Raw genomic sequence first — 11228 nt, 5'->3', positions numbered from 1 at the left:
AGGCAGCTCGACCAAGACACTGCTGAGGGGAGCAGCGGGCGGGTCAGGAGAGGTCTGCCACGCCATGTGGTCACCTCCTGGGCAGGCGGGAATCGAACTCATGCGGAAGCGGCTTTAGCTTTTCAGTGCAATGCTTTAACCCACTGCGCCACCAGGGAGGGCCGCCTTACATATTCTTAACAGAGGTTTTCACAGAAGGAAAGTTGGGTCATTTTTTCACTTTATTGAAATTGTGTTAATCAAATTTTAATTTGATGGATTGTGTTTTTGATGTCAAGTTACAGAACTCAGTCTAGACTGGAGTTCCAAAAACTTTATTCTGTTTCCTTGTAAGTTATTTGGTTTTATGATTGACATTTAAGTCTGTGATTCATTTGAGTTCTTTATTGTTAATTATTGTATAATATGAGGCTTAAATCAATTTTCATCCTTTTGCCTTTGCTTTTCCAAATGTTTCAGCTCCAATTATTGAAAAGGTTATATTCCTCCTTTGAATTGCTTAACACCTATGTCAAAAGTAATTTGGCATATTTGTGGAGGTCTATCCAACTCTGGGGTTCTCTGTTCTGTTCTGTTGAACTCTGTGTATGTCTCTCTCTACAAGACACCCTTGAAATGCTGACCCCTCATTGAGAGGTTAGTCTATAAAAGTGTCTACTTTTCAGAGAAGACAGGTAAAGAAAAATCTTGACTTTTGTAGTTTGTGCTAGGGGGAGTCTCTGTGTTATAACCAGGGGCACAGGGCTGTCTTTGTGGGCTGAGAAATGGAAGCTTTATACCCCTCTGTCCTCTCAGAAATCTTCAGTATTTGCTGCCTAAGCTCCAAGGATTGTAAATCTCTGATCCATGAGTTTTTGCAATGTGGCAAAAGACTGCAAGAGGGCCCAGGAGTCAGGGTTGCGAGGCCACAAGGGAAGGCTGGAGTCTGCACTTCTGCCTTCCATGTCCCTCCGCTCACTCACCAGCTTCTTCCACTGGTATTTTACTGCATGCTCCTCTTAAACTCTCTTCTGGGTTTCCCTTCATCAGATTTTACAGAAAGTGTTACAGATGAAAACTCTCTCAGGAATGAAGTGGTATAAAAAGTAAGATAGAGGCTCAAAATGAATAAAAACAAAATGCAGAAATTCTGCCAAAGATGAATAATAAATTAAAATTATAAAACATATAAACCCACTTTGAGCCAACATCAACAAGCCCAGCAAAAAGCCTATTTGTAATTTGATAATATAAATAAATAATAATTTTAATACTTAAGCATAACTAAGAATAGAGAATACAAGAAAATAGCTAACTTCTTTAAAACATTATTCTGAAAGATAATTAGGACGGTTAATAGAAATAAGAAATATAATCACAATAAACAATTCAATGGAAGCATCATATGTCAGGTTAAGCACAGTTGAAAAGTCAAGGAAATTTTCTAGATGAAACACAACAGCCTAAATAGGTGGAAAATATGAAAAAAGAGCTTTTAGCAATAATAATCTCATCCTTCTTTGGTGCTTCTAAACACCAGGTCCTGGTCCAAGATGCTTTGCACATATTAACACTGTTTTCAGGATGATATTATTATTGTTTCCATTTTTCAAATAATAAAACAATACAATGTGTCCAAGGTCAGGCAGAAAATAGTTTTGGAATCCCAACCAGCACAGACCATGAACTTCTGTCTGTGAAGTATTGAGTAGTTTTCTCTCAAGTGTGGGTTCAAATAAAAAAAAAACAGCAAATGCAATTATTCTAGAAGCAAACAATAGGAAAAAAAATGTGGAAGAGCTGCTTAAAGACTATTTTCCCAAGAAAGATAAAATCACCACTTTGTGAGATATAGACAGAGAACACAAGACAGTAGTGTATCATAAACATCAAACTTGAAAAAGAATATGTCTTAATTATTGTCACCATGAAAAGAATGTTAGCTATTTTCTTGCATTCTATTCTTAGTTGTGCTTAAGTATTTTAAAATTATTATGTATTTATATTATCTAAATTACAGTAAAGGTTAACACATATTTATATGACATGATAATGTATTAACTAATTCTATAATTGCATGCAATGTATAGATGTATCAAGTCAACACATTGTATACCTTACATTTACACATGTTATATGTCACTTATATCATAAACACATAATTTATTTCATTCATACGACATGAGGGAATCAGACAGATGTTAAAGCCAGTTCAAAGAAGTCAAATCAGGATAAATTTATATGGATAAAGGAACAGCAAGACAAACTGTGAGCGGACACAAAACTTGTTTATCTACAAGATGCAGGAAGTCAAATCACCACCAGTTAAATTGCTACCAGACAACATATAATCTATCCATCGATTGCCTGTAACTTACAAAGAGCTGCAAAGTAGCCCAAACACAGCACAAGTCGGGAGTAGCTAACTCAGGTCTGTATTACAGATTTTCCCACTGAAATACAGCATTTACTTTTTTCTCTGCAGGAGTCATGTTATAAAGAATGGCTGAGGATTTATTAATATTGATGAAAAGCATAAATCCTTGGGTTCAGAAGACACGAGTCTAAGGAAAAATAGATAAGAATAAATGAGCTCCTTGACAAACTTTGCTGGAATCTACGGAGCACCCGCAGCTAAAAAAACCTAGAAGCAATGGAGGACAAATGTTGGCTCACTCACAGGGATGACAGCGGGATTGGCTGAAGCCTTTAGAAGCAGCATAGACACCAGAAAAAAATCATATAATGTTTTCTAAATATGGAAAGAAAACAGTTGCCAGTCTACATTCTGTCCTCAGCTAAGCTATGCTTATCACGAGAATCAAACACAGGACATACTCAGAAAAAAACAGACTAAAGGAGTTTACTATGCAGAACTAAGCTACCAGAAAGAAACTACCAGAATACGAGAATTAAATCTAAGAAATGCCAAAGTGAATGAGCTGAGTTATATTTATGTCTGCGGAAACTCAATATTGTGGAAGGGTCAGTTTTTCCCAGATTAGTCTAGAAAGTTAATGTGAACTCACCCATGTTCAGTGAAGTCCTTGTGGACGTTCTGTGGGCCTTAGATTTCTCAGTGGTGAACAAAAGTCCAGATTGATGAGGACAATTGTTTTTAGTGCACAAATTTGAGGGGTTGGGGGGCTTGCCCTGCCAAGTACCAATATTTTCAGTATGTTGTGGAGATGAAGATGATGCTGTACTTGGTCAGGGGCAATGGCTTAACTCGGTGAAAACAGGAAGCCCAAGACTTAATACATTGTGTTAGCATCCACCTGTGTTACTTCCAATGCTCTTACAATCCACCTGATGTTATACCAACTGTTATAGAGCAATTTACAAGCATGGAAATCAGAGGGTAAAGAAAGGCTGGTGTGTGGATTCTTCTGGAAGCTTCCTGCTGCTGTCCATGCACCTGCTTTTCGAGGCCTCCAGCCAAAATGACCATAAACTCGTCTCCTCTGGCTCATACATGGTGACTGGTCCCATTTGGTCAGTGCTTTAGAAGAGGCTTTTGAAGTAACAAAATATCCAGAACGGGGACTGGAACTCTCCTTCTAAACATTCTTTCCTTCTACACGGACTTCGAAACAGCATTCATCGGTTCTAAACAGCCTTCCCCTACCTGCAAAATCTAAGTCCACCTTCTCTCAGGAATGTCTTTACAACTGCATGGTGTGGCGGGGTGCCCTCACCCTCCCTTCTTCAGAGATTTTAAATAATGGCATCACAGATCCACTGTCCTTTGAGCTCAACGGGCTTCTTTCTTTCTCATTGACTTTCTTCTTCCAATTTCTAATTTCTTAATTGTGACGTAGACACCATCACCCCTTGAGCCCGCCAGTGATGCACAGCGGATTGATTTCACGCATTGGACCTGGCAAGGGAGTGTGAGCTGGCCTCTCTCCCCGGCCACCTAATTATCATTTTCTTTGTTGTGCTGAGAACAATGAAGATCATTTTCATTTCTTCTGCTCTTCCCCCTCTGTGCTCCGTTCAAGGACAATGTGAGCTCAGAGGAAATGGGACTGATTTCATGGCAGACCTTAATTAGAATCCTATGAGCCCATGCATAGTATCCTGTGCAAAAGCAAACTCTACCTGGATTTTTGTTCTGATTCTTCACATTACCTGGGCGTGGAGCTCACCAGGTGGGCGGCTGTGCTGGCGGGGGTGTCTCAGCTTTGGAACTGACACTTCCACAATATTGAGTTTCCGCAGACATAAATATAACTCAGCTCATTCACTTTGGCATTTCTTAGATTTAATTCTAGTATTCTAGTAGTTTCTTTCTGATAGCTTAGCTCTGCATAGTAAACTCCTTTAGTCTGCTTTTTCTGAGTATGTCCTGTGTTTGATTCTCGTGTGAAGCATAGCTTAGTTGAGGACAGCATGTAGACTGGCAGCTGTTTTCTTTCCATACTTAGAAAACATTATATGATTTTTTTTTCTGGTGTCAATGCTGCTTTTAAAGGCTTCAGCCAATCCTACCCTGTGCTTTTCTCTCAGGTTCTGACAGCCAGTTTCTGGGGTGAGATGACTTCATCTCTGAGAGATGCTTACCCTTCCCTGCCTGGTTTAAGGGTGCACCCCTCCATGCTCAGAGCTGGGGGTCAGTGCTGCAGCATCAGTTGAGCAAGAAGCTGCATTGAGCTGAGCATAGTCAGAGGCGGGATCCGGCACTGCAGGAGCCCAGGGGATGAGGCAGAGGGTGAGGAAGGGCCCAGACAGGCCCTCAGGATTCACCTGCCTCCGGTGAGCAGTGTCTGCCCGTGCTGTCTCTGCCTAATCCCAGGAGAGCCGGGGCCTGACCGCTCTTGCACCACACCCTGACCACACTGCCTTCCACTTGCCTCCAAGTCCCTCTTACTGCTTGGGCCGACATCTCACTCACCGCATGGCCTAGGGAAACCACACCTCGCCCCGGCTTACCTCCAGGCATGTGGACAGACCGTGTCCTGTGCTGGGGACACCCCTCCCCTTCCACGCATCAGCGCATGTTTAGTGCCACCTCCTCCTGGTCATCCCGCTGAGGATGCCAGGCCTGCACCCTGAATATCTGGGTTAAATGCCCTCCATGGCCACTTTTCAGTGTCCAGTAGCCACTTGCCCTTGTCACCCCAACTGTGGTGGGACCAGAACTTGCTGTTTGGCTGAGAGAGAGGAGCTCTGTCTGGAAGGCAATGAAGGGGCCATGGGGCTGTCCTCAAGACTTCTGGGGTGATTCTGTTGGCCAGTAGTTAAAGCATATTCTTGACTCTCACTAAACTGTTCACTGCTGAAATTTTCAAATGCCCAACACAGCTGGGAGAAGCAGAGCATGAGTCCTGTGCAGACCCAGCATGCCAGGTTCTGGCCGAGCCTACCACTGGCAGGATGCATTGTCATGTGGCCGCAGGGTCATGTGGCTTCAGGGTCACTGTCCACTGAGCCCTGCTGGACACCACCCACCCTGACGCTGCCAACTCCTGGGTCCTGGCAGTGGTTTTAGCTGCGGGTGTTTCCAGGGGCCAGGGACTCGATCCTGTGACTTAGAGGACTATTTTTAGCAGCTGGGCCCTTACCCCAACAAACCTTATCTCTAGCACTAATAGCCATGCCAGATAAGGTAAGATGAGCACACATGTATTACAAGAGTTTACTTTTATGTTATTTCCTTATAAATTCAATTTGCCAATAGGAAAGTACCATAATGAATATTAAGATTTGAATTTTGATAAAGCTGGCAGTGTTTACAGTTCCATTTATCTCAATATTCTGTTTTGGTTGAACCCAATTCAGAAATCACCGAGTCACAAAGGTAAGCCGTTGCTAATGGTAACAGGTTTTTATCTTGTTTTTAACCATTTTCCTTGTGATCTCCAGAGTCTCTTCAAATAAATTGATCCAAATTCGTGGAAGAAAGACCAGGAGGATTTTTTGTTTCCTTTTCAGGATTGAGTCACTGATCTCACAGATGTGCACAATTTTGATTATTAATGTAAAAAGCAGGCAAGAAGAAACTCAAGCACAAAATAAGCAGAGCTGTGCACCCCCGGCCATGTCTGATGTCACCCTTTCTGTTGTTGGTGCCACTCTGGTGGCACCTGTGTGAGAGCAGGTGCAAATTCTGTGCTGGGTTGTAAGCCCAAATATTTTTTTTTTTTTGGGGGGGGGTTGTTGTTTTAAAAGAACAAGGTGGAAATGAAATCACATATGGTGACTCATTTCCAAGAAGTTCAAATATATTCACACTCATGATAATGTTTGTTTAACTTCCACCCAAGAGGGAGTTAAATATAAAATGTGATGATCATCCACTGGTCTGCTCTGCAAAGCACAAGTTTGTAAACAGTGATTGAGTGTGTTGAACTCTTGCTAACATTTTAAAGTACTGGAATCAACATTTGCAGACACCTCTAAGCACAGCCTCAGAATCTCAGACTCCAGAGGACCTCGTTTGAAAATCACAGTAAAATCCAAAGTGAATTTGTGATACTTCAGATACTTTTGCCCGGTTCCTGTTGATAATGTGACTCAGGGAGCTAGTTGGGTACAGATCGTGTTCAAGTAGAGGAGGGTTATGCCTTGACCTACCTCCTTCCCTGTCTCTCTCTGCCTGGGCTTGGGACCGAGAGGGTGAATGTGCCTTTTTTTCACCCCAAAAGGACTGCCAGTTGTGACTAGATCCTTTCTCTCCCTCCTTTCTTGAAGTTTCATCACATGTTTGTCTAAAGTTCAAAGGAGGCCTTCCTTATATAGTTTTTGTTCCTGGAGACTGCCTTTTTTTGTTTCTTTTAATCCATCTTGTTTTCTAGCAGGTGATTTCTTTTCTCCATGGCTTTTCATTCTCCTCAGAAATCCCAAATATCTGGTAGTGATACAGACCCACCCTTTCCTTAGCTGTCTGCCCAGTTCCGTATGGAAACCTACCTCATCAATCTCTAGCTTTAGTCCAAAAGTTTACTTCTCCTCAGTATTCACTCCCATTTTTCTGGAGCTGATCTCCAAGTCCATGAACATACGTGGGCGAAAAGCTCTCTGAGGCCTCCTTGTTCCTGAAAAAGCCTTTCCTTGCCTTTATATGCAGATGACTTCTTTCAGCTCTAGAAAACGTGGCTGGTTTCTCTGGCCATTCTCTTCTTCTCACTCACCCTGGTGTGTCCTGATGGCACTTCTGTAAGCAGGTTTCCCAGGGGCTTCACCCCGCTTCTGCATCACCTCTAGGGTTCTTACCAACCTAACCTCCCACCCTCTTACACGAATGCACTTATAAAAGTGCATTTCATCAATCATATTTTAACTTCCACACTGCTCTTTGTTTTTCTAAATGTAATATCCTTTCAACTTTTTGTGAGGATATTACTTTTTTAAGAAGTGATTTTCCATTCCTTCCATTGGCCTTCTCAGATCTTCATCTCTCTCATGCTGAAGGCTGTCCTCAGATATCTCCTCATTCTGAGTTTTCCACTGAGAGGACAGTAGGAACAGATAAGGCTGCCAGAGCCTCTGTAGAAGATGGTGGTCATTACATAGTCACTACTATTGGCCCCCTAAGGGCTAATATGGGGGGACTCGTTATCCTCTGTGGTGCTAGCCCTAGGAGTGGCTGCCTAATTTCTTTTATAGTTTCATTTATGTTTTGTTTACACTCAGGACTGGGTTTTCAGGGTACTCAGAAGTTACTTTGACTAGACATGGTAAGACATGCAGACTACCAAGGCAGTAAGTTTGTCTTGCTTGGAGATCCCAGAAACTGGAGACATGACGTGCATCTCCTCAGGGCCACTGGGGAAGCCCCGGGGCCAGTCATGGGCAGAGGGGTGAGGACAAAGAGGGTCCTCAGGGAGAAGCTGACAAGAGAGGGTCAGGAGGCCTAGCGCTGGCCAGTTCGAACAAGACCAGGCCTCTGGGCAGAGGGGCGGTGCCAGGTTGTCTCATGTTTGGTGCTGGGGTGATCAGGGAGGAAGCTGGACTGTGGGCTCCGTATTGGCTGGTTTGCCTGGGAGAGGGGCGCTGATGAGTGGATTACTTGTCGTCTTTAGGAACCAGGCTGGGGGGTGGAGGTAGGGAGACTCCTCCTTCAGGGTCCGGAATCCCTGGATGTCACAGCATCAGAATACAGAAAAGAGAAGACACGGCTAATAAGAGCTCTTGGTCTTCACTGCTGTTCTTGCTCCTGTTGTCTGCCCCTCACTCCTCCCCTGCTTATTCAGGTCGGTAACTGCTGGTTCCAGAAGGTTCTGAAGCCTAGCAGAGGTGGACCCCAGGACACAGGCAGCTAAGCGGTGCCCTCACCCTGCTTCTGTCCTCCCGGGGGTCACCGCTGATCATGCCGCCAGGACCTCTGGCTCTGCTGTCTTGCACCTGCCACTTCAGTCCTTCAAGGTGGACATGTTAAGCACGGCCAATGGTTGGGCCCCATTCAGGAGGCATAGCTAGAGCTCTGAAGACTGTGGGTCAAAACCCACCCTCATGTTGCTGACAGAAAGGCAGGGCACTGCCACCCACCCCTCGTCTCCAGGATGTCTCACCCGCTGCTGTTCTACATTGTCTTTGGACTTGCTTTTTACGAAGAACTGTGTTGTATATCCATGGGAAAAGTACGGTTCCTATGAAATGGGGTGGATGTGGGCCCCCCCACCCTGACCTTTCCCAGGTCAGCCACAAAGGGGGGTGCTGCCGGGCCCCCACCCTGCTGTGAGGACCCCAGGAAAGCCTCCCTGGGCTCATGAAATCCATTTCCTGTTTCCAGTGCCGACGAGCGGTTTGACGCCACGTTCCACACCAACGTGTTGGTGAACTCCTCTGGGCACTGCCAGTACCTCCCCCCAGGTAAGATGTACTCTGCCCCCCGCCCACGTCAGGGAACTGGAGCAGGTGCTCGTGCCAGCAGTGGCTGTCTGTGAGCTCCCCCGCCGCCCTGGCTCTGTCCCCACCCACATCTTCCTGACTGTGGCCTCACCGCCTACCTCCTGCTCGGGTCTTGGAGTGATGACTTGAGCTTCTGTATCACCCTGTGTCGTGTTTTATTGTCCACCTGCTTTTTAAAGTCCAGGCATGATGGACGCCAGTCTCCTGGGTCAGGCAGTTTCCAGCTGACCCTTGCAGCCCAAAAGCCATATTTGGGCCCTTCTCCTGCCACGAGGCTGGGGGGCTTGGCAGGTGCGCTCTCCATGTGTTCGGCTGGGGGTGATCTTGTTGGGTCTGTGTAAAGAGCACCTGTGTGTCAGACTGAAACCAGATCGAGTGGTTTCGAAGTGGGGGTCCCTGAGCAACGAGGTCCTGAGTGAGCTGCTCTCCTCCTCCTGACCAGCTGGTAGTCAGCTGCCTCCTGGTCCTGACTCTCTTCCCGCCTGCCTGTCACCACAGTCGGCTCACAGGTCCCTGGGACACTCAGTGAGTTGCCCACAGTTTAGAAAATCTGGGTTTTCTGGTTTTGAGATATTTGGATGTTGACAGGTTTTTAAAAATCTTTTAGATAATTTTTAAGTACTTTTCCAGCATTATCTTTCCCAGACAAACACACTGTGACTATATTTTTAATTTCTTGCTCTCACATAAGTTGCACCACCCCTGTCTTCACGCACACACACACTCACACCATACTCACACCACTTCCCGCACACATACACCGCACATGTATATAGATATATAGTATGTACCCAACTACATATACACACACCACACATACAATACACACATGTACCACACAACACAATACACACATATATTATACACAACACACAAAACACAGCCGCCCATACACTCATCACACACATGCATGCATGTGACCAAACACACAGGTGCAAACACACACACTTCACGCACACATGTGCACACACACACACGCACCTCCCTAGCAGTCTTTCCTGTTCTCTAGGCTTCTGACTCACCTCCCAGCACACACAAAGCTGGCTTGTCCTTTACACGCTCTTCCTCTTCAGCGGACAATAAACATCCTGTGGGTAGAATCCAATTACCCACCTTAGAACCAGCCCCAGTGCCCGACCCTTGGTCGATAAAACGAGTGAGTGATTGAACCCATCACGGGGAGATACTTCCTAACTCTGTTTGTATAGATTCAAGAACTTCTAATTTTCAGATTTTCTAACTTACAGCATGCTCCCTTTGCTGCTTCCCTCCTCCAGACCAAGCAGCCTCTCCTCTCACTGGGCCCCTTGCAGAGCAGGGCTGGGGGAGGGTCTGTTCTTTCTCGTTCTTTCTCACCAGGCCGGTGAGGTGCAGCTGCCATGGTGAGGACTGTCTGAGGCTGTGACCCCAGCAGCCGTCAAGTAGAAGAAAGTGGACCGCAGGTTGCTTTGGAGGCTGGGGCTATTTTCAGTTAAGGGAGCATCGTCCCTGGCCCCAAGCTATATGGGCTCAACAGTCCCCAGTGCTCCATCGCTGTGCCCTGTGGCCCCTGGGGGATTGTCCCCCATGCAGCCCCCCTAACCCTCTGTTCTTCCCTTGAGCCTGGTCAGGACAAGGCAGACACAGTGCTTGCACCTGCATTGGTGGGAGCAGGATGGAGCTGTCTGACTTAGAGTTGTTTTGCTGTGATTCATTAGTTCATTTGCTTTGGCTATTTACACTCCACATGAGAGAAGCCATCGATAATTGTCTTCCACATCCTGATGTATTGCGTTTAGCATAATCACCTCACGTTCCATCCTGTGGTCACAAAAGTAAAGATTTCTTGCTTTTTTTTTTTTTTTTTAATATAGCTGAGCTGTTTTCTGTTGAGTGCATCTACTCCAGGCCCTCTCTCCAGTCATCTGTCCATTTAGGTTGTCTCCATGTCTCAGCTAGTGTGAATAACGCTGCTATGAACATAGGGAGGCATTTTTTCCAAACAGTATTGTTTGAATGAGAAGATCAAAGATCCATTCTCTTACAAAACGTCAGGTAAATGGTTCAGTGTCACTAACCGTATTCACCAGAATGCACACTGGATGCTCAGGGTTATTCAATTTACAACAAAAGGCTGTGTCTCCCCAATCTGCCACCTCACTCCCTGACCGCCATCATCCTATGTCAGTTTTCACGAACTTGACTTTTCTTTCTCCAGAGGTCCTGCCTATGAATGAATGAGAGCATATAGTATTTGTCTTCTGGCTTATTTCACTGCCCTTATGGTCCATACATGTTGCCACACATGGCAGGATTCGCTTCCTTTTTTTTTTAAAGATTTATTTATTTGTGCATACAGAACTGGGGTACAGACCATAGGCTCAGGGGCGGTGAGAGGCTTCACCAGAGACAGA

General features: G+C 45.2%; 1 protein-coding gene across 3 annotated transcripts in view; it reads left to right on the top strand.

Annotated features, from left to right (window-relative positions):
- Positions 1-11228, top strand: part of LOC101633667 (neuronal acetylcholine receptor subunit alpha-7) — a 114247-nt gene that overhangs the window by 60112 nt on the left and 42907 nt on the right. For all 3 annotated transcript variants that reach the window (XR_001146056.1, XR_001146055.1, XM_004693075.2), the window contains exon 5: positions 8717-8796. Coding sequence is in view for 1 of the 3 variants with exons in the window: in XM_004693075.2 (XP_004693132.1) it covers positions 8717-8796 (80 nt within the window). In the remaining 2 variants the exon portion in view is untranslated. The remainder of the gene's footprint in view (positions 1-8716; positions 8797-11228) is intronic.

This window comes from Condylura cristata, unplaced genomic scaffold (assembly GCF_000260355.1).
Source record: "Condylura cristata isolate star-nosed mole 26May11 unplaced genomic scaffold, ConCri1.0 scaffold00035, whole genome shotgun sequence".
In the NCBI taxonomy this organism is placed as follows: Eukaryota; Metazoa; Chordata; class Mammalia; order Eulipotyphla; family Talpidae; genus Condylura; species Condylura cristata.
This window is presented reverse-complemented; position numbering and strand designations above follow the sequence as displayed.